Here is a 27,211-nt window from a genome sequence, read left to right as displayed (position 1 = left end):
TTCCCAAGGTTCAGAAGCATTGCTACCCTGGAAGGGCATGGAGGAAGGGTGGGGATTGATTTTGTGAAAGGTTATTAAAGAGAGTGCTGTTCTCATCAGAAAAATCCCTCCCCTTTTTAACTGTATCAATAATTTAAGAAAAAGCTTCAGATCACATCAGCCAAAATGGCTAAGAAAACTTTTGTCTTGTACAGCATAGAGGTAAAACTAACTTTGCATCTCTGAGATACTGCTCGAGAGAAGTATCAGTTAAAGATCTTAGATCCTTGCCATGTTGCTCATTTGAAAAAGAGATGCTCAAAGTAGTAACAACACAATAATCAAGTACATGTATCAAAATATCAATCTCATACTTTATTATTAAGATATTTGATTTCCTGTCAAAAGCTTACATTGCATTATAGCTGAGGCAGGCATACAACATAATTCAGAATTTGGGTAATATAACTATAACATATTTGCTTCTTCAGTGTAGCATATTTTTAATCTAAAGTTACAAAACCATCAGCAGGATTCTATGATGGTCTGGCTACAAATCACACTGGACCAGCTCTTTATTTCAATGTGCCTTGTTCTCCGTGGGTATTGATTTGTGCCCTAAGGATATGAAGGTTTATTTAATATTTTAGAAGACTCTTAAAAAATCTGACATTTCAATCCAGTGACTAACTCTTTGAAATGCACTAAGGGCTGTGCCCAATTCACTTAAGTAGGCCATGACACATCCCATGATGCTCTGGGCTCATGTCTACAAACTAGAAAGAGTAGCAGAGCCTTAGAAAGTAAGCGTTTATTATCCTGTTCGTGTCTACACTGCTTCTAGAACTCTTCAAGCTTCGTGCCACCAACCACTGAACTTCTAAGAACCCAGGGTTTTCATCTAAGGACCCGGACTTTTCATCCTAAGTATGTGCCACATGGCCATCTCTTTAGGACAATATAGGAGGGAATCTGAGGGAGAAGAGAGCTGAGAAGAACCTATGGTCCCTTCAACTGCTAACAAACACTCTGTCCACTCCCATGGCTGTACAATGAGGTTTTACATCCAAATACCATTGTCCATTAGATGAAACCTGTGTCCCAAACCTCAGTTTCCTTCCATGAAAAATACAAATAAATTTTATGTGAGATTGTTCTGAGAAACAAACGAGGTAAGAGGCATGGACAGATTGTTCATCTGGCAGTGAGATCCATGGCCAACAGGACCGACTGACCATATACCTATGATTCACTCCTGTGACAAGAGTTCTGAAACCATACCATGGTCACACACACAATGCCCACAGCTGCAGAGCCAGACTTGACCCAAGATGTCAGCTCCATTTTAACACATGCTATACTAAGTTCAAATGAATCCAAGCTTAATTCTTCCCAACAAACTCTTCCTTCATTTTCAAATGTTAGGGACTTGCAAATGGTCAGCATACAACCGGCATTGTGGTAAGGAATGTAAAATAAACAAGACCTTTCCTTCTGCCATCCAAGTCTTTGTCGCCCACTGGACTTTTCATTGTTTACACAATTAGTGAGAAAAAAATTAATCTGTTGTCGAGATGTGGAAGAGCAAGGAAGTTGAGTTCTCTTCTACTTATTGACATGCAGCATTAACAGGCAGGTAATCATTACTACTTGACCTGGGCTTGCAGAGGGGGCAGGCATCCCATAATACCATGCCTCCTTGGTACATTTTAGGGGCCTTTGATAGAAGGCAAGACAAGGACGGACGGCTTAGGGATGGTGTTGTCTCCCTTCCCCCCCACACCCTCTGCTGCAGCACATCGGGGTGGATGCTCCTTCTAGGGCGGATATCTCTGAAGGTGCAGTTCACTTCCTGGATGCAAACCCAAATCTCTGCATCTAAAAAAAAATCTATGCTTCCAAAAATTAAAGTCTCTCCATCATCACTTAGCTCTTATAAAAACAATGCTCAGATGAGCTTGGTGGAAATCAATAAAACACAAGAGTTTAATTTCCCCTGAGGATAACAGAAAGTATACTTTTTCTCAAAGGCATCAGTTTTTTCAAGCCAGCTACGCATTTGCTTTGTTGTCTTGCTTGCTTACTAAGAAACAATTCGTAGAGACTTACAAGCTATGATGGTTTGTATACCCTTGGCCCAGGGAGTGGCACTATTAGGAGGTGTGGCCTTGTTGGAATAGCTGAGGCCTTGTTAGATTAGGTGTGTCACTGTGGGTATGGGCTTTAATAACCTCCTCCTAGCTGCTTGGAAGCCAGTCTTCTCCTAGCAGCCTTCAGATGAAGATATAGAACTCTCTCTCAGCTCTGCCTATACCATGACTGTCTGGATGCTGCCATACTCCCACCCGAATCTGTAAGCCAGCCCCAATTAAATACTGTCCTTATAAGAGTTGTCTTGGTCACGGTGTCTGTTCACAGCAGTGAAACCCTAACCAAGACACAGGCAGGTACACTATACAGACTATTTGACAACCTACTGAATTGTGCTCTCTTCCTATGCTGAGTTCAAATCTGTCATCACAGAAAACAGAACAGAACAGAATAGAACAAAACAGAACAGAGCAGTTCAATGGCACCAATCATGGAGGGTTCCAGAAAAGCAAGTCTGGGTCTAAAAGAGATCTACTTAGGACTGTCTAATCAATTGGGAAAGGGGAAAAAAAAAGGAAGAGGAGGAAGAGGCAGTGTGAGGAAACAAAAAGCAAAACCAACCAAACAAACAAACAAATTAAAAAACATGTAAAAGGGTAACTGTTGTGCCCCAAGACAGACTCGGGATGTTGGGTTAGTCAGATCTACAGAAACACACAGATCTCCCATAGCCACTCTGTTCACATAGTCACACAGTTCAAAGACCTCTAAATTCCCAGGGCTACAGAGGGATGACACATGGGACACAGACTCTGACTCTTGTTAGTAAGGTAAACCTTTATCCGGGTCCTCATCTTTTTTGCTCTCTTAGCCATAAATCTAAACCACATCAGTTTTATATCGCTTTAAAAAGTTAATTCGTAAAGAAACTCCCCCTTTCTGCAGATGGGCTGTAGCAAGGATTAAATGTCACCTTATTTGCAAGGAGCATACTATAGAGTAGACATCCAACAAATGGGTGTGATTCTTACTGAGCACAGGTTACAAATGAAGAAATTGAATTTCTATAAGGCTGACAATCTGAAGCCCACAACGGAAAGGTGTGAAGAACTTCTGCAAAACCGCTGTACTCAAACCAAAGCAGAGGCTGTGGTGGGAATGCCCAACACAGGTTTTTTATTTTATATTTTTTAATTTTCCCACGGATATAATATAGTCTTAGGTTCATAACTACTAGAGTGACTGAACCCACTGTTTTCTGATGACCCTTCATCTCTTTATTGGCTGTGGAGTCAGTGCCACGCCAGTGGCACTAACGGTCAGCAGGATCCATAACATTTTCCTTTGTGCAATCCAGTCTGTTGGCTTGAAGGTAATACTGAAGGCCAACATCAACACTAAGTCAAAGGAATTCCCAATGAACATACATCACTGAAGCTTTGAGGAAACAACAGACTATGAAGGAAGGGAGGTAACAACTGCTGGTCTCTGCCACAGGCTAGGCCTGCATTGCATACCCATCTGTAAGCATGCACTTTACACATATTTTGATTCTTTGGTTTTTGTATATTATGAACTCATCCAATCATCGCAGAAACCATCTGAGAAGGGCAATATAGACTTGGAAATGGGGAATCCAGCCTGGGGAGACTTCTTAGTGGGTAAAAGCAATTGTAATACATCTCCAGGAAAAATAATAAACTTTTTAAATGAGAAAACTCAGATTCAAAGATGTCTAATAACTTTCCAAAACCCAAATCATCCAAGCAACAGATTTATAGATAAATTTATTCTTAAATACACTTTTTTTTTGCCCACTTTAGAAGGTTGGAATGTGGTCAGAATAAGAAACACATTTTTCTATCATGATCCAGGAAATACACAAGTATTTACCCAAGTGTAAAAATGTTTCATAAAATACTCAGCCTGAAGGTGCCACTTTGTATCTCTGCTTCCAGTTAAGTCGTGTGGGCAGCCGAGAAAGGTGTTTTTTGTGTGACAGTGCTAAGGAGCTTGGGCCATAACCACTGAAGAAAGGATGAGTGGATGGGAGGGAGGGAAGGAGGGAGAGAAGGAGGGAGGGAGGGGGGAGAGCTCAGCATTTCCATAGACTACCACCTCAACTCTTTCAGACTTAACAGCTGTAGGAAATTCATGGAGGAAAAGCTTCGCCCAGATGGCGTCCAGACCCAACATGCCTTCAGACGGGCAATGGGTAGTGGGTCCAAGTGTGCCCATATGTGCCAAGGAACACAAATTAACTGGTGGCATATGTCACCTCAAATGACTCCACCATTTTAGAAGTGGTTTCTTACTAGTGCACTCCACACTGTATGGTGTGGCTTCCTCTCCTAGAAGCAAAGACTCTGGGACTCAGGCCATGAAGTGTAAGACATATTTATGAAAATAAATATTTGAGGAAAAAGAAAGCAAGAAACCCTAGGGATCTGATTCACCTCTCCTCTTACCCACTCTAGATCTGATCACCAAGCGACACAGATATGCCCTTTCATCCACTAAGGACAGTCTCCATTCAGTTTAACTCACAGTCCTTGTCATGTCTAAGGGGTTACTGTAAGACCCTCCTTAGTTCCCTGCCTTCCTTGCCCCAGGAACTTATTCATTCATGCTGGTCATATCTTCAACAAACTTCACCTTATAAATGGTGCCCTCGGGCCAGGGGCTGCAGGTCAGGGGCAGAGCCTGGCCTAGCACACATTGGGTTTGATCCCTCTCGTCATAAAGTCAAAGCACAACAACCAAAGAAACAAAGAGAGTGGGCACCTTGACACACGAACATTCACAAAGGTGAGTTCACCTAAGCATTTGCCAGTCAGGCTTCCATGTATCTGTAACTATCTCCTCTGTAGATACCCGCTATAACCAGACTGTTGGGAGCCTTGATACTGTCTACAGTGACCTGAAAATGTATCACAACATTCTTCTTTTCTACTAATGTACCTAAATGCAAGGAAGGACTTTCTTCATATACTTCTACCAAGATTATTTATCCAGCTATACTGAGGGTAAGGGGCCAGGGAAGGCAGCTCAGTGATACAGATCATGTACAACAAAGGCAAGGCCTTGGTTTGAACCAGTCCCAGGGGCGAAGGGTATGAGATGATGTCACGTATCTATATACGGCCAGCTATCTAAAGGGTAGAACTGAGTTAGCAGAGAGGAGAACTGATTTGTCTTGAAGCATGCCAAACATCAAGGAGATTTGTGGGGTTTTTTTTTTTGTTGTTGTTGTTTTTTTAAGTCTCTTTTCTCAATACATTGACTTTTAGAAAACAAGTTATCCATAAAAATTAACTTGTGACATTGACATTAGTCGCTTTCTTACTTTTTAAACGGACAGTGCTATAAATACCAGTTTTAATTTCCAATGCAATAAATATTGATTGATAAAATCTACATATACAAAACTTGAGGATATACTGGGATCTCCGAGACTGAAATGTCTGAGTTAAGCCTCTCATTCTGGCAGCCCCTACGAGCCCACCGTGAGGTTCTACTGGGTCTGCTGGCGTTCTGAGTTCTGACTTGGCAGATGAAACTTTCCATTTTTCTTCTTTTCTGGTCTTCTGTTTCAGGTGCTGGCCAGAACTGAGTCCAACTTTCCTAGATTTCTGGGCTTCATTGCTCTTTCTTTGGATGCCCCCTCCCAGGTTTGCCACCCAGCTGAATGTTGGCCAAGTGGCTAATCCTCACGCCACAGCCGAGCTCAAAGGGCAAGGTGCACACATTCTCAGGCTCACACTCGCTCTCTCTTGCCCATGCGCTTCCTCGTTTTCTCCTTCCCTCCCTCTGCCCCCCTCCTTTACACTTGAATCTATAAACTTCCCACTAAAATGAAAAAAAAAAAGGCACGAACATTCTGAATCTCTAGCCTATCTATTGGCCACTTAACTTTTACTTTCCTAAACCTCACTTATATTCATTTTTTTTCTTTTCTTTGATTCAACATGAATCCAAGAAGAAATTACTTATCTGGAACTTCATGATCCTTTTCTGCTCTGTTTATTTAGTGACTGACCCAAAACTATCCTGGTAACATTACTGATATTTTGAAGTGAGTGTCTTTGTTTTCAAACTGTATTTTGAATAAGGGCATATACCAGGTACTCTTTATTCTAGGTGCTAGAAACAAAGCAAGTAAGATCCTTACTGCCACCGTTTACAGCCCTGTCTCAGGGCTCACCAGTGAGTTATAAGGGTCAAAGTTGACCAGTAAGTCCTACTTGCCTAAGGACAGGTAACTTCCTGGAATGCTGGGGGCTGTGGTTCTAGTGATGAGATAACAAGCCAGATGTCTTCACCCCCCTAAACAACTTTGTTTGACCCAACTGCATAGAATATGCTTGATCACATGTAGGTGGGAGGTATGTAGGCAAAAGATATGTCAAGGATGAATGCTTGTCCCGTTGGACCTGATTGGAAAAATGGTGGCCTTATGGGTTTGCCTTTATAAACCTATCCAAATGTGACTAGATGCCATTTTCTGGGAACCCCGGAATGGACCTGGCCAGTATTTAATTAAAGCTTGCTTCAAATTTAACAAAGTGACAGAACTGAGAACCCATTAAAAATACAATTTCAGTCTAGACACGATGACACAAACCTTTAATCCCAACACCCGGAAGGCAGATGCAGGCAGATCTTTGTAGTTCAAGGGCAGGTAGGTCTACATAGCAAGTTCAAGGCTAAAAAGTTACAACCAACAAAACAAAATAAAAAAGTCATCAAGATTTCACCTTAAAAAGTTAACGTCTTTTGTTGTTGTTGGTCTTTGTAATTGTCTCAGGCCCCAGTCTAGACCCACTGGATCAATATCTGTGCTTCAACAATATCCACAAGAGATTTTCCAGCACAGATTGAAAAGAAAGGGTTTATGCCTGTCCCTACCTAATGTCAACATCTCGGAAGCTAACCAGTTGCCATGAAGCAGTGAGTATTTAGTATGAGACAACAGTTTACTAGTTGTACTAATCATTCATTTATACAAGCAGCATAATGGCATGAACTCGTTTCCAGGGATTGAAAGCAAAGCAGCAACAACAGGACCATGGATGTAACATAGCAGAGGATCAACTGCCTGCTAAGGGACACCCTCGGTGACAACAGCAGCAACAACAGCAATAGGGCCATGGATGTAACAGTAGCAGAGCAAGTGCCTGCCAAGGGAAGCCCTCAGTCACAGCACCACAACAACAGGACTGGATGTAACACAGTAGCAGGGCACCTGTCTGTCAAGGAACACCCTGGCTTCAATCCTCAGCACTGTCAAAAGAAAAACAAAATACTGAAGGGACAAGAGGGTGTCTTTGGGGTGGAATGTGATCAAATCAAATATACATGTAAAGATGTTCAAAATGAGTCACATTATTGCATATAATGCAGTAACACAGGCTAATAAACTTAAAAAAATAAAACAAACCTGGTCTAGACTCAGATGAAAGTTTTCCATTTCATAGCATAAATAATTATCGTGACAGCCAATAGTTTCAGAAAACGCTTTCTATTTTAAGACTTTTACATTGCATTCATTTGTGTGTATAACTTGGTGCACATACATGCATATGTGAGTATGTTCCTAGGTGCACATGTCAAGTCATAGGACAACTTGTAGGAGTTGGCCCCGTTCTTCCACTATGTGGGTCCCAGAAGACTGAGCATGCGCTGTCAGGCTTCTCAGCACCCAGTGAAGAGGCTTTCTGTAGACTCAGAGCTGCGCCTAGGGGCTGTGGGCAACCTTACGAGGGGGCGTGACTACCAGGACCATTTTCACTTTACAGCTAAGGAACACTCAGGCACTGGGGGCCGGACAGCAATGAGGCAGACCTGACCATGAACCTCGGAAAGTGGCAGATGCCTTACAAGGGTGCAGGAGATGGAAGAGATTCTAAGGAAGGCACAGGCGAGCTCCCAAAAGGCCAGTCTGTGTCTTCATCCTGAGTCCATGCAGAGCTCTGAACCCTGTAGATAAACACTGTCTAAAAACACATGAACAGATCATGGCCATCTTACCATCCTTACTAAAAGTCATGAAAATATTTACTTTTTTGTTATTTATTCATTCACCACCAATTCAGTGTCTTCCGATAGAGAGACAAGGAAGCTGAGGTGAAAATGCTTCTCTTTGATTTGTGATACACATGGAGTTCATTCTCTGATTTGGGACCTTGCTTGACAGTACAGAGAGAAAAACAAAGAGGGCAGGAGAATGGCTAAAAGACGAAAGTCTCTGAAATCCTGAGGCAGATGCTTATTCTGGGTAAAGAGGCGAGTGAGGACGCCCTGTGTCCTTTCCGTCATGGACGCTTGGGAATTGTGGGTAAAGGGTCCCCTAAGAAGAACATCCCTGAGAAGCGTTTCCAGAAGCTTCTGTTACAAAGACGTGACCATCCGCAGCCCCTTGAACTTCCTACTACACCTCCAACCAGTCTGTCCCCATGACTTCCAGCTGGGAATCATCTTGGATTTTAGTTTCTGACAGTTCCACTTAAAAAAAATGGCCACATTTTCTTCTAGAACATTCTAAGAAAAGTTCTATAATTTGTCTTTTTGTCTACTAGGGATTAAATGGCTCTCATGGGTGTGGGATCTCATAGAGTTTATATAGTCATTTGTAAGAGGCAATTGGTAACCGATGACAGAGCAAAATCAATTTCCCCCCAGGGCAACTGATAGGCAAGAGGACCAAATAACCCAGGTGAACCAATTCAGTTCCATATGAAGGGTACAGTTCTATATGAAGAACTTGGCAAGTAACACTGAAGAAAAAAAAACCATCAACTAGCAATGCCCCCAAGAACACCAGGGGAAACCCTCCAGTACATCCCATCCTGTCACATTCAAGAGAAACCGAAGAAAGCCAAACAAAGAGAAGCTAACGAACGCTTACACACAGGCAAGTTCAGCTTTTCCTTTTAGGACCCACTGCCGGTAAGCGTGCTCTTGTTCTCTCGCTGTGAGCCTCTGGATGCAAACCATGTAAGGTTTTCTAAGAGTCAAATGATTTGACTGTTTGTCATTTTTGAACATAAAGCTTTGATTTCATCATTTTCATTCGAAGGTTCTACTAGGAATGCACAATACATAAATTACATGGTTTGCGTTCTGGGGTGGAGCTCATGTAAGGCGCATGCTAAGCATGCACAAAGCCCAGGGTTCAACTCTCAGCACTGAACAAGCAAGCAAGCATACGGAGCCAGGGACTGAGAGGCAATCGGTGACTTCCCATACAATAGCCCGCACGAACTGGTGCGCATTAACTGAGTCAGCCTCAAGGCGCAGAATTTATGAGCCACCCACATTCTAGCTTTTCAAAAGCTGGTGTTTACCTTCCTCTACCCAGATCCACAGATGGAGAACTCTGAGAAGTCATTAGAAGATCTCTTTGGAAATTTCAATCATGTTTTGCTTAACAATGCATGTCACACTTTACCATTCAACCAGAAGGCCTGGGGCTAGGGCTTAGATGCCTAGGATTTGAAGAGGATGTCGCCAAGAAGCCACTAGATTTACTCACATGCAGCTGCAAGAGGAAAGATCAACGATAGCCTGCTTCTTCCTAGTATAATGTGTTGTGCGCGTTAGCTGAAGCAGAGGTTCCCAAGCTTGACAAATGTTGTGACAATGTAGGACGAGGCTCCTACCTGAAAGATGTTCTTGTCTGCCATTTATACTCTGGGCTGTGAGATTTCTGAATTTACAAGAAAAGCAAGTGGTCCGTGTTTTTATGTAAAATTTCTCAATAGTATCACTGGAACCTATCAATATTTTCTCTTTTAAATATTTTTTTTAAAGATTTATTTATTATGTATACAATGATCTGTCTGCATGTATGTTTACACACCAGAAGAGGGCACCAGATCTCATTATAGATGGTTGTAAGCCACCATGTGGTTGCTGGAATTTGATCTCAGGACCTCTGGAAGAGCAGTCAGTGCTCTTAACCTCTGAGCCATCTCTCCAGCCCAATTATTTCTTTTCATATTTTATATGTATAACTATTTATACACATGTATGTTTGGACACTATATTCATCGAACCGAGTTACAGATGGGTGCAGGTTGCCATGTGGGTGCCAGGAGCTAGACCCAGAGCCTCTTCAGAGCAGCAAGTGTCCAGTGGAGGCACCACTCTAGCTCCTGACTTAGTATTTTTTCATTACCATCTATAGAGCAACATAGTTTGGAGCTGCCTTTCTCCCTAAAGTGTCCCAGGTACATCAGGAGTACAGGAAGAGAGGCAGGAAACACACGCACAGAGGCACACAACACATTTTTAGAGGGTTTTACTATGTGGTTGAGGCTGGCCTGGAACTCACTCTGTAGACTAGGCTGATCTGAAGCTCACAGAGCTCTGCCTTCTTCTGACTCCTGGTTGCTGGAACTAATTAAAAGTGTGTTGTACCACATTTGCCTGAAATATATTTTTGGTGTAAAAATTTCAAAAGACTAAACTGGGCAAAATTTTCTTCCTGAATTTCTGGTGAGTGGCTGAGGTAAGATAAGAATATTTTCATTCATTTTACCTTGGAGGCAATAAAATCTAATCCAGAAAACATAAGATCTACCAGAGAATCCAGTGTGCCTCAACTGCTTTAGTAACACTCAACATCCCTTCCCAGCTGCTCCCATCAAACCATGGGGCTGGCTCTCACGTGAGAGGACCAACCAGAAGGAAAGGCTAGTGAATCACTGCAAGGAACTGAGAGATTCCAGTGAATGCCGGCAGGCAAAAGAGTTGAAACCTGCCCTTTTCTGATCTTCTGGATGTTTTTGTTTGTTTTGTTTTGGGGTGTTTTTTGTTGTTTTTAAGGGAAAATTACAAATGAATTACTAAAAAGCAGTCTAAGATCAGATGAATATTTCAAAGAGATTTTTGTTTGTTTGTTTTTTGTTGCTGTTGTTTTTTTTTTTTTTTTTTTTTTTTTTTTTTTTTTTTGGAGACAGGGTTTCTCTGTATAGCCTTGGCTGTCCTGGAACTCACTCTGTAGACCAGGCTGGCCTAGAACTCAGAAATCCGCCTGCCTCTGCCTCCCAAGTGCTCAGATTAAAGGCGTGCACCACCACTGCCTGGCTCTCAAAGAGATTTCTAAATGTCTGAGAGCCATGTTTCTCCACAGCTGACACACTGCAGTGCTGGTGGCCCCGTTGACAGATTAGATTTATGCCTGGCTACGGCCTCCACCTGACTATTCACAATGACAAAACCAAAGACTATGCATGCAAATGAGTTCTTCTTTGTCCCAGGGCAGGATATTAGCTTTAAGAGTCTAGGCAAAAGGTGACAAGCAAAGGCTCCTGTCCTTGGCTCTGACTGCTCTGACTGATAGCCCTATCAGCCCTGATAGGAAGGCTGTGGTGGATCAAGGTACTGATTCCAAAATCATTCTTCCTGGAGCCTCCAAGATAATAATGTTGCCCATGTGCTCTCAACAATTCTGTTACACAGGCTGTGCTCCCCTGTCCTGTGGATGCACATAATGGTAAACCTCAGAGAGTAAGCACAACTGTCATGAGCCAGCCACAGCCATCCAACATGCAAATAGGTATTAACATATGGAGCCTCTTCCAGTGCACTGTGAGGTGCCTCGGGAGAGCCTCATGCATGCACAGTGGAGGCCTGTCTCTTGCTTTCATGGAGTTTGAGTCTAAGAGGCAATGTGAGAGCTAGGCAGTCATTAACAGGAAGAGTGTGGTAACACACCTGGAAATGCTGGGGGCTGGGATCCAGAGGCTGGACCTCCTAAATGTCTCACAGAGGTGACAGCCTTTGAGTCAAAGCTTAATTGCCTATAGGCATGACCATATCCACTAAGATAGAAATTGCATTATCCAGATTCTTTTGATGACTACTCAGCATCCAGTGAGCAGGACAAAGTCAGAAGTATCTAGCCTTGGGGATACATTTTACATACAAATCCCAAGAGTATGGGGCAATGGAAGTTCTGAACAATGTGTCCAAAGACCTAGCTTCAAATGCCAGCACACTCACCTATGTTTGACAAGAGCAGGACTGGACACACTTTCCTTAGTCATTCCGTTATCAGTCAGTAGGAGGCAGTGGTCAGTTAAGTTATAAAATATATAGACCATACGGAAATCAGATATTGGTTAAAAACTTGACATCAAATGGCCCATTCAGTACACTAAGGTTATTTGGGGATATGCAGATGACCTCCATTTTTATTTGATTTATCATGGCTTATGTACCAAGCTCACCTGCATTCCAGGTACTGATAACACACAGACCAAGATGTACTGATGCCTTTCAGGTTTACAAAGTCTTGACTAAGATCAGCTGGCTATACAGGTAATTCACAATTTAAAAAGTAAACTTTTGGAGGCTAAAGCCCAGTGGTTAAGAGTTAATAGTGATGCTCTTGCTGAGGAAGCTAGCTCAGTTCCCAGCACCCACATCAGGCAGTTTACAACTCCAGGGTATCCAATATTCTCTTCTGGCCTCCACTGGCAGCCCCACCCCACCACACCCCCAGTGTGCACATTCGCCCACACATACACACATACACATAAATAGACAATTTAAAAATAGTCACAAGGTAACTTTAACTATTATAGCCCACCACTGTACTGATAAAGGCCATCGATAACAGAATTTATATTAGATAAACCTTTGTCTCTCCTGCACCCTAGTCCAAGACCTCTTTCTATACACTCCCTTTTCATCTTTAACAGCAAGTCTATGCAAAAGCTGTGATGGCCCCATGCTTCAGCCCTGCGTGCGGGATATCTGGAAAAGGACGGAGAGAAGCTGACTCTGGAGCCCACGCTCTGTATAAGCTAATGGAATACGCAACCACAGCCACATCCCCTGGGCTCTGCTGGCTCAGCGTGCATCCGGCTTCATGCACCTTGGTAGTGGGTTGAAACAGCTATTCTGTATGTTCCATGTCAGGCTGCAGCTACAGTTTCGCTGTAGAGATAGTGGCTTAGCTTGTGCAAGGCTTGTTGTGGGGTGGGGGTCGAGAGCACATGGGACAGGAACCGATATCCATATTTTATGTTTCCCAAACCAGTTGAGACTCATATACATCTTAAGTCACAACTTCGTGTCCTGGAAGAGTCTGAATGAGGCGCCTAACAGAATGCCAAACAATTTGCAGACAGACTACAGAACCTGAGCACCATGTACTTATCTGACTCATCCTATCTACCTGGTGCCACAGAGGGAAACAGACATATGACAGAGTTCTAACCAAAGCCCTCACTTTCAAAGACCCAGACAATGCAATCCTTTGTCCTAGAACCAGGGTCATCAAGGCACACTAACTTTCCCAAAGACTTGTTAAAAGCCCAGTAATGGCGGAGATGCTTTTCTTTTTTGCAAACAGCAAGGAGGAGAAGGCAGCGACATATTGGACACATGATTGATCAAGCAACAATGTCACTGCAAAGCTGGAGGGGACAATTCAGAAGGCAAGGAGAATATGGAGTGGTCAGTCCCAGGGTTGGGCGATGCATTTGTTTTCTAAACAGCACTCAAACTCAGAAAGGATGCCCTAAGGTACGGAAGAGGCTCTTCTATTTTTTCCTAGGCTCTCCAAAGCGCAGCTCAAGATCTAAAGACAACTCTATTGTGACTTAGTGATAAAACACATACCACTGTGACGCCTGTGCACGGAACACAAACCAAACCACTATGCCAATGCACTTTTCACACAGCTAGGGGACTGCATGTTAGTGGCCATATTCACTGACACTTTTTGTTTTCTTACAACAGGAAGTATTCACATTTATCATTATTATCTTGAGTGAACGGACCGTATAAAACAGATACTAATTTTGCTTTTACAAGAGAAACATGCAATTCTTCACTTAAACTTGTGATTGTTTTAAACACTAGCAGTATGGCTTCCTCAAATGTGAGGTGGAGACACAATGATGCTGGAGAGTTGCTCTATTTCACTGTTTCTGGTTCACGTCTAGAAGCTCTTACAGAAGAGAGTGTGTGTTCACTTCAGGAGGAGTCTACAAACTGGCTCTAAGGCAGTTCTAAGAGGGTTCCCCAAATTATTAATAGCACTAGACTGAGACACGAGAGCCTGCCTGGTAAAGTGGGGGTCAGGATCCCAATGTGCCTATTTTGAAGGAAAGCACAAGCTTGGTTTATAGTTCTTTTTTTAAAGATAAATGTATGTATGTATGTATGTATGTATGTATGTATGTATGTATTTATGTATGCATGTGCATGTGTATATGTATGTATATATGTATGTATATATATGTATGTGCATGTGTGTATATATGTGCATGTGTGTAAGTATGCATGTGCATGTGTGTATGTGTGTATATGTATGTTTGTATGTATGTATGTATGTACATGAGTACACTGTAGCTGTCTTCAGACACACAAGAAGAGGGCATTGGATCCCATCACAGATGGCTGTGAACTACCATGTGGTTGCTGGGAATTGAACTCAGGACCTCTGGAAGAGCAGCCAGTGCTCTTAATTGCTGAGCCATTTCTCCAGCCTGATTTATGGTTCTTAAGAAGGTCATTTACTTTAAAAAAAAAAAGTGTATGGGAGTTTTGCCTGTGTTTACTTCTATACACATGTGCACACAGTGCCCACGGCGGCCAGCCAGAAAAGGGCAACAAGTCACTTGCAAGTGGTATTACAGACAGCTGTGAATGTCTATGTAGGTGCTGGGGACCGAGCCAGGGTCCTCTGGAAGAACAGTCGGGGCTCTAATTGCTTAGTCAGCGCTCCGGCCTTGGCTTATAATACTTTCTTCATTGTTTGTTTGTTTGACATAATCTTGAATAACAGCTAACACATTCTTCTGAATCCCTCTGATGTAAAGTATCTCCTGTAAGTAACTCATACAGAGCCACCATACAGTGCTGAAGTCAGAACACCTGATGTTAGAGTCCTCCCTGTCTCTCACTGTATTGAAGGGTCTCTAAAACCAACTGTGAGAGTGAAAACCAAACATCTTCTCACCAGGTCAGAAACCGTCAATCCACCGACACTACAGGCCTAGTACTGAGCTAAGCCTGCAATGGAAGATGGCATGGGGCAAATGTGTAGACTTTAGAGCACAAAAGCCCCACCACATCCTCTTGACAAAGAGATGACAGACACATTTCAGGTGTCACAAATAGGGGAGATAAGGTTTAAATATGGCCTTCATGACAGGTTCTTCTTGACTGACACAGTCAATACACAAAAGGCAGAATTATGCTAAGGATACCTTGATGAGGTAACCTTGAAAATACCCCACTGAACTTGTCCATGGCAGCTCAGCACATAAACTAAGAGTCTGAAGCTGGAGCTGGGGAGATGCTTGGTGGGGAAAGCATTTGTTGTACTACACAAGGACGTAAGTTCAGAGCCATAGAACCCAAGTAAAAAGCAGGGTCTGATGGCACACTGGGGTGAGGGGCAGGGTCTGATGGCACACTGGGGTGAAGAACAGGGTCTGATGGCACACTGGGGTGAAGAACAGGGTCTGATGGCACACTGGGGTGAGGAGCAGGGTCTGATGGCACACTGGGGTGAGGGGTCTGATGGCACACTGGGGTGAGGAGCAGGGTCTGATGGCACACTGGGGTGAAGAGCAGGGTCTGATGGCACACTGGGGTGAAGAACAGGGTCTGATGGCACACTGGGGTGAGGAGCAGGGTCTGATGGCACACTGGGGTGAGGAGCAGGGTCTGATGGCACACTGGGGTGAGGAGCAGGGTCTGATGGAACACTGGGGTGAGGGGTCTGATGGCACACTGGGGTGAGGGGCAGGGTCTGATGGAACACTGGGGTGAGGGGTCTGATGGCACACTGGGGTGAGGAGCAGGGTCTGATGGCACACTGGGGTGAGGGGCAGGCAGATTCCTGGAGCCCACAGAACATCCAATCTAGCCAATGTGAAGACAAGGCTCAGCAAGAGACCCTGTTTCTAAATAATTAAATAAGCAAGCCAGCCAGCAGCAGACGGCCAGCAGATGGCTCAGCAAGTAAAGATGCTTACTGCCAAGCCAGAGGATCTGAGTTCAATGCCCAGACCTGATGGAAGAGAGAAATGACTCCTACCAACTGTCCTCTCCTCTCCATGCAGGCACTGTGGCCTGCAACACGAATCTATATACTTGTGTACACACATAAATAATAAATAAATAAATATACAAAACCAACCAAACAAACAAATAACAACTAACTACAACAAAACCAGAGAAAAGGTCACTAGAATAGAAAAACGGGCTGAATCCAAACTACCTCCCTCTCTCCTGTACTTTTTGCTATGCTGAGGACCAAACACAAAGAGCCTTGTGTACGATGAGCAAACGGGTACCTCTGAGCTAGCTCGCCAGTGCACACATAAAGCACATTCTTTAAAAGCAAAGCATCGGCTGTCTAATCTGAAGATATTTTGCTTCAACTTCTTACATGGAATTTTTAAAAACAAAATTTTAAGAACAGAACAACAAACCCTTGTAACAATAATCCAGCTTTAATCATTAGTATTTATGTATTTCTGTGGGGAATTTAAAATCCCCATCGTAGTGCCCACCCCACCTCAAGTATTACTTATGTACAGTTTATCTCTTGGTGTCTGCAGGGAAACTGGTTCTAGGACCCCATGGACACCAAGATTAGAGGCTTTGTGTAGCAATGTGATGTACATACGTGAATTATTAACCTACTATGTTAGGAAACAATGACCAGAAGAGTCCGAGCAAGTACAGCAAAGCTGTGATTTTTCAACCCAAATATTTTCAATCCACAGCTGTGGAACCAATAGCTATGCAAGGTCATCTGTATCGTGTAGATTATGTCATTATATACATTATTTATATTTCTAAGAGGTCCTGCCCTAGCTCTCTAAAAGTTGATAAATTAAGAAAAAAATGATTACAAATGTAGCCACATGCCTAAAATGTTTTCTAGAGGAAATACTCTCCCTAAGAGGTGATCATCACTAGGAAAAGCTGTAGGTGACAGGCCTCAACTCTTCAATCGCCATTTTCTAGTTCATTTAAGTTGAACTGCAGCAGACATAGCATGCTTGCAAGAGCAGCAGAAAGGCTGTGACAATCACAGAAAGGTCTTGAGTCTGGCTGGATGTTCAAGAACCAGTCTGAACAGAATCAACCACTAGCAGCTGATACTGTCCATCAGGTACAGGACGGACTTCTCTAACCGGGTAAAAAGTCACAGAGCACTGTGAGCGCAATGACGTCACTAAACATGATTATGACTGTGACTGTGTGTAGGGCCAAACAATGAAAAGATGAACTAACTTGCTCAGCCTCGCTACTGCCAGAGCCAGTCCCAGCAGGCCTATGAAATATAACGCAGAAAGAACCAGGGTTTAGGGGCACTTCAAACCACTCCTTTTTCCTTCCTCTTCTGAACAAGTCAATTAACTCTCTCCTCTTTTTAAAATTCACTTCTTGTGCCTTCTCTGCCTAACCTGTTGGAAAATGTCATTTCACTCCCTGGCGTGCCATCTGGCCTACCTGACTCTGTGAGCTTCCAGTGCAGATGTTGGGCCACATGTGTGGATGTTATTTACACTGAATTCATTCAGCATAAAGAGCTCCTGAGCTTACAGTTTTCTGATTGGTTGAGTGGGAACTCTGAGAACATGAGGTGAAAGAGTTTCAGGACTCTTTTCAATGCTGCCACCCAGTCCTGACAAACAGCCTCAGACCGACAGAAGGACTGACAGCAGAATCACCAAAATGACTTAAAAATCCCGAACTTTTAAGTATCACTTTTCACTTCCAAATCTTGCTGGAACAGGCTAATAAAATATTCCCCAGTAAAGGTCAAAAAGAAAATGTCTTTAAAGACCTGACTTTTAATGTTCTGAACTTTATAAATTTTCAGAGGCTTGAATATGAGAAACTTCTAAGAATTTCAAAATAATTGGTTCTTTTAGTTAAATTACAACCTACTCTTGGTAACTACTTTTTTTTCTTTTATTATTGCATTTAACAAAACTTGATGCTTCTAGTCAGAACACCCAAGACCAAGTCTCCCAAGCACTAGCAGGCAAATGTGTATATCAGCGATGACAATTTGCCATACTTACAACCAATAGCTACTTCTTTGACGAAAATGTGTACCAGAACAACTTACAGATGACCCGAAATGAAGCCAACCTACAGTGTGCTTGAAAAACCTAATGACAGTTTCCACACACAGCCTGACTTCACTCATGTGCTCCTCTACTGAGACAGCTATTTTTAGCCAGGAGAGATTACCTCCACCTCCAGTTAAAAACACCAATGGCGAGACCAGGTGGGGTTGTCCTGTTCCCAGGGGTACCTGTTTCATCTGGGGAGCTGGGGGAAGCACTGTCTTGGGACAGCGTCGTCCAGCTAGATTCCTCGTCACTTGGTGCCAGGTTCTGGATTCGATGGAGGGCGCAGTCAGTTTTGGCTCCTGTTTTAGGGTGGTCTTTCTTGGTCTCTGGGCTGGATGATACTGTGGCTACTTGGCCATCCTCTGGGCTGGACTGGGGTTTGTTTGGTTTCTGTGGCAGCAAGTCACCATTCCCAATGACTCCTGGGGCCTGGCCTGGGACTGGCTGGGCTTTCTCCTCTCCAACCCCCTGGCAAGGGCCCAGGTTCTGCCCTAGCTCTCTAGCTGAGGTTTCCAGGTCTGCATAGTAATTGAGAAAGCTCTTAGTTCTCCTGGGCTGAGAGGGCAAAATCTCACAGCCTGAGGACTCCTGTGGGTGGAGATCTCTAACCTCCAGCTTCTCAGAGGTTAAGTTGATGACGGCTGCGGGACTGAGGTTCTTGTTGGGGTCCTGCTGTCCCTGTTCTGCAGCCTTGCGGAGCTGGTTCTCCCCATTTTTAACCAGCTTGATGTTGGCAGAGGCGTTTCCCAGCAGAGGCTGTACGGCTGGATCCGAGAGGCCCATGGCCGCCTGAATATTAGTCAGTGCATATTTTTTCCTGCATTTGGGGGGCGTGCTGTTCTTGGCATCTGAGTGTTTGATCTCTGCATTTAATAGTTCATTGTGGGAGGAACGGAGATTGAGGGTATTCGGTGGTGTGGCTGGGCTGTTCCGATTCGCAATGTCTGTGGTTCCGCTGCTGGCCATAAACACTGCCAAGGTGCCAACACCTGAGTCAGCTGTGGGGAACAGAAAGGAAATTGGTTGTAAGGCACAGGTCATGACCAAATACCTTAGCGTACAGTGTAAGTGACCACTTCTAACAGAAGACTGTAAGAACAAACGCTTCTGTCACATGAGACTTTCTTATAGAAATGACCCATTTTATTTCATAATAGATTCCTATGTTAAACAGAGGCAAAGAAAGGCTTTATTGTGGAAATCTAAAAGTTAATTTACCCAGAAGTTAAGAAGTTGAACGGTCTACATTTTACTTAGCATAAAGAACTTGATTTTCCACATTTGTGTTTGAGCATTTTCGTCTGGCCAGCAGTCTTTAATCGTCACAACTTTGAACACTATCCTCTTTGCAAACCGCAACCTCACATCTTCAGTTTTAAGGAACTATAGTTCCTTTTGGTAACATCACCATCAACAACAAAATTGCTCTGACATTCTTTTTGAGCTTCAGGATTCTTAATTAGCCCAAAAGGTCATTGTTTAATGATGATTCTGCCCACTTAGGTTTGAGATTGTATTGTGAATACCTAGAAAATCAAATTTCCATTAGCATGTGCTAACAACTTTGTGAGCATCTTTGATATGGGCATAGTGCTACTACTTGAAGAATAAAGAAAAAAAAGCTTTGAATAAACAGCTTCATTTCTCAAGAACAGAAACAAGTATATGTGTGCATTCACACATGCACACACAAACAAAACTACTACTCAAGATGCAGCCCTGGGCTATAGGCAACATGTTAGAGCCCCCTAGGAGTCTGAATGTATTTTCCTGAGTTAAAAGAAAACTGGCTTGGCTGTTGGCAGTCATCATGTGCCCTTGCAAACAATGCCTAGGAAACGAACTGACAGTTGCGTTTATCTCAAACGCGCTTTGTACCGCCAGAGATTTATTTCATATGTCTCCTGCTGGGAAGAAAGAAAGGATTCTTAGGCTGCTGTCTGGGAGCGATGGCTTCCTCCTTATCTGATTCTTGGCTATCGAGACCTACATGATCTCCACAGCAGCAGCAGAGGGACCAAGCACAGCTTCTTCCGTTCTTGTAATTGTGTTCTGGCTGCTCCCTCCCCCTGTCCTGGATCCTCACGGAGGTATGGGCAAGAACTTCCCTTTGGTGGGAAGCTGAGAGGAATCTTCGTATCATCAAAATGCACAGGGCTGGCCATTTTAGAAAGAGCCATCACAGCTTCTAGAAATACCCATTCACTGCAGGCATTCCGTTATAACAGATGCGCACATGGCCCATGAGACAGTTAAGGGCTGTAATGCCCAGTGGTCAGACTTTGGGTCCTCTCCTTTAAGGCTATTATTGATAAATATCACTGCTTACTTAGGCAGCATTTCAATCCTGAGCTCTGGTGTCTTGTTTTAAAGTAATAAAAAAAAAATCACAGAGTTTTTTCCTTTTAAACACTATTCTATTGGATTAGTTTTTACATTTTTTTTTTTTTAATTTTGGTGTTTGTTTTTGTTTTTGTTTTTCCGAGACAGGGTTTCTCTGTTTAGCCCTGGCTGTCCTGGAACTCACTTTGTAGACCAGGCTAGCCTTGAACTCAGAAATCCACTTGCCTCTGCCTTCCAGAGTGCTGGGATTACAGGCGTGCACCACCACAATGACAGACTACGGACTCACATAAAGTTTTCCTCAAGACTTATCTATGGCCTAGATAGTTACTTTTATACTCTTGGTTATTTACAGGAATATTACAAGAAAGTGGAAGCTAGGTAGTTTCTCAAAAGGTGTGGCAGCAGTTTCTATGAAGCTGTTTTATAATGTTAGGCATTGCACCCTGACAATGTTATTAGGAAAACACTCTAAGACTACTTTCACTCATAACCAAAAATGTTTAGGGACAGCTTAAGAATTCCTTATAAACTATCAATATTCAGAAGTTGGAAGGTGTCTCTGAAAATATGCCTCCTCTTGTACTTCCTCAACTGATTGCCTACCCCAACCCACTCACAGGCAAAACAGAAGGGCTAGCCTTAGAACTAAACACACAGGCTAAGCCCTAGAGGTGGAGGACTGCTTCTGGGACTTAGTGCATCGGGTAGGACAGATCATGAAATAGCTTAAGGTTACCAAAGTTCTGGAAAGTATGAGGCTATAGGAAAGAGGTTCCCAAAGTGAGAGGTGATGAAGCTAAGGTCACGGACCCCAAGGTCAGTGGGGTGAACGCTAATGATCTGACAAGGCTTCTTGCACACTGAGTCTAGGACGAGTTAGTTCTCTAAAAAAATGGGGCTCAATATGCCTGGTTGATAGAGAATTCTGACCAACACTGGCAGGGATCCCAGCATAGTGCTTAACAATACACCTGCACTCCTCCCCTCATTTCTGTGTCTTCGAGTTCTAGGGGGTAGAAATAATTCTGACTGCAGACACATGGAGGAGAGTGAGGAGGTAAGAAACAGACTAAGAAGTTGGATCTACAAGGGCTTCATTATAGGGAAGCAGCCAGAAAATTCCAAAGGTTGCTGCAACAGGGCAGTCAAGGCAATGACGAGAGGACAGAAGGGGGGTTGAAAGGTCACTTAAAGTCTGGCTGCCTTCTAGTTCTCATCCTGCTCCTCTTGACCAGGACATACTGATGGGGAGGTAGGTGCTCACCAGCCACAGGACTTAGGGGCAAGACAGAGCTGAATCCAGTGACCTAAACAATACGTTGTCTTCCACCTTATCAGCCCCAGAGCAAGGACACCAGTGGGTAGAAAGTGACCTGTAAGACGTGTCATGAAGAACCGGGTGGGTTCCAGGAAGCAATGGAACTCTTGGTTGTGTTTCATTGAGAGGGAGGGCTGGCAATATAGAACAGCATTTGCTAATAAGTTCAGCCCAGGTGACAAGAGAAGAGATGGGCACAGTGGGCCTTCCCTAGCAAGGGTGCATGCATGAGGAGGGAGGGAGAAGGAGATACACACAGAGGGAATGGCCTCTGGGATCCGGGGTGGGACAAAGTTATAAGAAAGCAAGGAATTGGGGGAAGAAAAGGTCACAGAATTAAAAGTACAAGAAACAAAGGGACAAAGAAGTGTTCCTAAAAGAACCCCAGAGATTTGGAAGCCTTTAGACAGGACGAGGACTGTGAGGGTGCAGTGTTCTGTGGATGGTTCTTAGGCATCGCCCAGGCCCAGGAGCACTGCAGTCAGAGGGCCAAAGGTCTGGAAGAATGGACTGTGCACACCTGATACGCCAAGGCCAGAAGCGAGCCATGCTCTGACTGAACACGTTCTTGGCCTCCTTCCCCATCAGCAAAGTCCACACTGCCTCTTTGTAAAGATCTCTCCCTGCTCCAGGGAGACTCCAGGGCTCCTGGCCTCAAGTCCCTGTGTCTTTATGAAAACATCTCTAGTACACTTAGTAAGTTTGGAGGAAAATGGATATTCGCTGTCTGTAGAAATGAAGGGCTGCCATGTCTTCTCTCACACTATAATTTCAGCTTCTTATAATCTCTCTACTCACCTGGTTTCAAATGTTCATCTCTGCCCTGCTCTATTTCCCTACCAGGCTGTGGTGTCCGCAACCAGCACAGCAGTATATAACAAGAGGTGCCTGTAGTTTAAGTAGTAAATAAGACAAAGAATGAAACACTGTTTCACTAACGTATCAAGAAATAAAATTTCAGCCAACTGTGATGGAACATGCCCACAATCCAACACTTCAAGGGATGAGGCAGGAGGATTGTCTCGTCATGACTTTGTGAGCAGTGTGATCTATATGGTGAGACTCAATCCGGGCTGGCTTACGGTGAGAGCCTGTCTTAACATCTACCATCTTAAAGAAAAGTCCAGGTAGCCCGTTACTACTGTTCAGTTAACAGACGATTCATTTTTTTTTCTGGAAACGGGGATCAGTGGTCATTATCTCAGCTTTACCCCCACACAGAAGCTGAGCAGGACTTAAATGAAGCCCTTCAATCTAATACCTAGGTCAATCTGTCTTGCTTCTTTGGTCTCAGCTCGAGGAAGTTCTTACTGAAGTCTGCCATGACACTGGAGCAGGAAAGAGACTAACAGAGCTGCAGGTGGATGTTTGGTGACAGAGCTGGCTGCTATTACTTCCCTCTCAAACATGGCTGGTCCTCACAGGCCAGCCTACTGAACCTCGCAACTCCATGCTTCAGAATGGGAGACCCAGGAGACCCAGCCAAAGCTCTGCTCTGGTTGTTTCTGTGACGCCCACCATCCAACTCCGGGCCTTCCTCTAATCCTTGCCTTTAACACATCTAGCCCCTGCACCTTTAGTAAAAAGGAAGGAAAGAAAATTAAGTAGACTAGGAAAGCACATCCTACCACTTCAGTAAGTTTACAGAAAATGGATATATTCTCTGTCTATAAAAATGAAAGGACAGCATGTCCTCTCTTGAACTATAATCTCGGCTTCTTTCAATTTTTCTTGTCAATGTTTAGGACTCTTCAGCCTGTTATTTTCAACACTGGAGCCATGCTCAGACTATAATCAATAGCTTGTGACTTTAATCAACTCCATTTAATATTTGTTTCTTATATTTTCAGGAAGGGTCTTATGGAGACCAGAATGGCTGCACACTCGTTCTGTAGTCGAGGATAACCATGAACTGAGCCATCCACCTCTACCCGAGTGATGGGGCGAGGAATTTACTATCATGCCCTGCTCTTCCTCCTCTTCCCCCATCTTTTTTTTTATATTACCAGAATTTCCTTTATACAAAGTCTGGCCTACTCGTGAATTTATTTTCTCATTTACTAAGAATGTATCAAGTATCTACTCTCCAGCAGACTCCAGTCCAGGAAAGCAACATTACGCAGGGTAAGCACTGCTGGCGAGGGACGAACACACAAGGCCAGAGGCCACACAGACTGGCCTTCCACCCGAGGGATTTCCGTTGGGATCCCTGACTAGCTAGCACACCCACCACGACTCTTTAATCACACTGTCGAGTCTGAGGTCTTTGGATGGTGGTTGGCAGTTAATATTATTGTCAATCTGACAAAGTCTAAAATCAACTAGGAGACCAACCTCTGTTCAGATCTGTAAGAGACTTTCCAAGTGCAGGGAGACCTGCACTGAATATGGTGGCCATATTGAGTCACCATTCCAGGCCTGGGGCCCTGGACTGAACAGAGAGAGTGTGGGGTGAGCATCACCCTTCCTCTCTCTGTTTCCCAGCTGCAGAGGGACTGTGTCCCTCACCTGCGGCCATGGCCCCTGCCTGCAGTGATGGCTCTCCCCCTCAGACTGGGAGCCAGAGGAAATCCTTCATTCCCTCCCTTATTTTAGGAATTTTATCACAACCTGAGAAAAGTAACTGATACAAAGTATCTAATACCAAGGTCCAACATTAATTCATGGGGATCAATTTTCAATTCAGAGATACAAGAGAATGACAAAAAACGAGTGTCACAGTGTCAGAGTCTCCTGCTTCCCAGAGAAATAGCTGTTACCTTTGACACACACCTGTTAATGCAGTCTCACTCTCGGGGAAGAGGGCCTCCCTGGCACCCTCTCACTCATTCAACCTTTCCCCCACTACTCTGCTTCAGACGTGCTTTGACAGTGTGCAAAACTAACAATCTAACAAATAAGAAGGCAGACACAAAAGATGGACAGAAGATAATGCTCAGATCCCTGCAACAGACTGAGCCTAAATCTGATAACCCTGGGTTTCTCGGCATGGCACGCTGATGTTATCTTGCTTAAGACTTGAACTTTTTGGCAACTACAATAGCTTCAGCTAAAACAAATGTATCTTTTGTATAAAGTCTACCAAGACCAAGTAAACCAGAGCCTTTGTAATCCCATAAAGCCAGGGCCCCAGTCCTGCAGGTACAGCCATGTAGGCCTTCCTCTCCCTCAGGGATCTAACTTGGGAGGACTTGTTGGATGCCACAGTGAGAAGTGGCTGCCCATAAGTCTTTTCTTGTGGAGACCTCTAGTCTCCATCTAAGCTAACAAGCTCCCCTTTCTTCAGCAACACACTGCTCGCTCTCCCATGACATGGGGTGGGGGTAACACACACGCCAAGGAGCACACAGTGTGCCCCACACTGGAAGACAACCTGGACATTCACCTCAGGTTTTTTATTTTCATTTTCATTTTTATTTTTCTGCCACAAGATTTTATTCCCACGGAGAAATTAAGAGCAAAATTTTCTCTCCTGAGGAGCATTGCCTTTTGAACTACACCTCAAAGAACAAAAGGAAATGAAATAAACTTGGACTTCCCACCCTCTCTTCCTTTTAGGGAGGGAGAGGCAAATACAGTTTCCTGGTATTATCTACAAAACCAAACCCTCAGTGTGCCAGGGATGGTAAGAGGTCCTCTGTGAACAGAGGCCCAGTCAGGAGAAGGCAAGCTGGCCACAGCGTCAGGGAGAAGGAGCTCTTATCAGGGACTACGCTAGAGACGGGAACAACCTCGCAGACCGATTCCCTGGGTCCCCGAGAAAGCTGTTTCAGCTTATCACCCGAGGGTTTCCGGTGCCCTCTGCACCCAAACTGCCCGAGGGAGTTCAACAAATGCAAACTATTCAACAATGAAAGGAAATGTAAGAGATTGGAGATGTGGGGAACTAATGAAGAAACTGAGATCTTAATTAGCACAGGTTAGTCATCAACACATGGAACCCCTGACCCTAAGAACCATGAGGGTGAATTTTCCTCAGTCAGTTTGCACACCATTACAGTACATCTGAAGCAGAGTAGTGGGGGAAAGGTTAGATGAGTGAGAGGGGATGGGTGCCAGGGAGGCTCTCTTCCCCGAGAAAGAGTGAGACTGCATTAGCAGGAAAGGGAGGGAGATGTGTTTAAGCAGTATGTTCGACACAGTGACTGTATATAACTTCTATTTGTCAGTTATAAAAATGAATATGGCATGTTTTTTATAGTTGGACATGATTTGGAAGAATCATGTCGAGAGAGGAAATTATTGCACAAACTCAGGTCGTCTGGAGTGGGTAAACGGTCTTATCAAAACATGGTATTTGACGCCGGGCAGTGGTGACGCACGCCTGTAATCCCAGCACTCTGGGAGGCAGAGGCAGGCGGATTTCTGAGTTCGAGGCTAGACTGGTCTACAGAGTGAGTTCCAGGACAGCCAGGATTATACAGAGAAACCCTGTCTCGAAAAAACCAAATCCAAAAATCAAAAAAAAAAATGGTATTTGAGATGAATATACAGGTTTGGAGAAGGGACAGCTGGATTAGATTGAGGGATGGGCAGGAAGCCACCGGTGGCTAAGAAGAAAAATATCAAACCCTGCGGCTGTGCTAAGCAGCTACTTGGGAAATACAATGTGGAACAAGCGCATCTCGGAGAGAATTAGAAAATTATACAGACGCGATCCCTATTCCAAGGATACTTTCCTTTGACTAGTTTAAGGCCACATCCAAGCTTTGGGAAAGCCTCTGTGTCTTTTAGAGAATTTATTTTTAATGAAACTCTAGACTTCCCAGGTCATATCTGATGAACACAGCTGATGTGCAAGTGTGGGAACACTGACAGGCGATGTGGACGGAGAGAGCAGGCGTGCCGAAAAGGAACAGTGCTCACTTTCCTGAGCAACCGATCTGCCGGCTCACAAGCCCATTCCAAATGGAAATAACATCAAGAAAAAGCAAACAGCGCAATCTATGAAACAGGAAAATCGCTTTACTTTGTAGTGCACTGAGACCAGCTCAGGGGACACTTCTGAACTCAGCCTGTAAGGACAAATGGGAATTTTCTAGACAGATGACAATATAAAATCTAGAAGGTTTGCTTTGAAAAGCTTGCTATGATCACAACTCTCTGGAGCTGGAAGATGGGACTGAAGGCAGACCTCATCCTGATCACAGATCACCCCTCACCAGTTGCCATGTGACTTTCTGGAGTATGAAGTTTAGAACAAGATGCACCGTGGAAATAAGACTCTTGATTTTCTTGTAAATTTTGTTATCTGCTACATCAACACCCAGCAGTATTAGTTGTCTTTTAAAATTAGGTTTGATACCTGTTTCTCTACCTTATTGTGGTCTGAATAAGAACGGCCGCCACAGCG

At 43.9% G+C, this 27,211-nt stretch overlaps 1 protein-coding gene across 11 annotated transcripts in view; it reads right to left on the bottom strand.

Moving 5' to 3' along the window:
- Window positions 1–27,211, bottom strand: part of Apbb2 (amyloid beta precursor protein binding family B member 2) — a 314,642-nt gene that overhangs the window by 130,815 nt on the left and 156,616 nt on the right. For all 11 annotated transcript variants that reach the window (XM_052199529.1, XM_052199528.1, XM_052199523.1 and 8 more), the window contains one exon: window positions 18,377–19,192. In XM_052199529.1, the coding sequence (XP_052055489.1) occupies window positions 18,377–19,192 (816 nt within the window). The remainder of the gene's footprint in view (window positions 1–18,376; window positions 19,193–27,211) is intronic.

This window comes from Apodemus sylvaticus, chromosome 11 (genome assembly GCF_947179515.1).
Source record: "Apodemus sylvaticus chromosome 11, mApoSyl1.1, whole genome shotgun sequence".
NCBI lineage: Eukaryota > Metazoa > Chordata > Mammalia > Rodentia > Muridae > Apodemus > Apodemus sylvaticus.
This window is presented reverse-complemented; position numbering and strand designations above follow the sequence as displayed.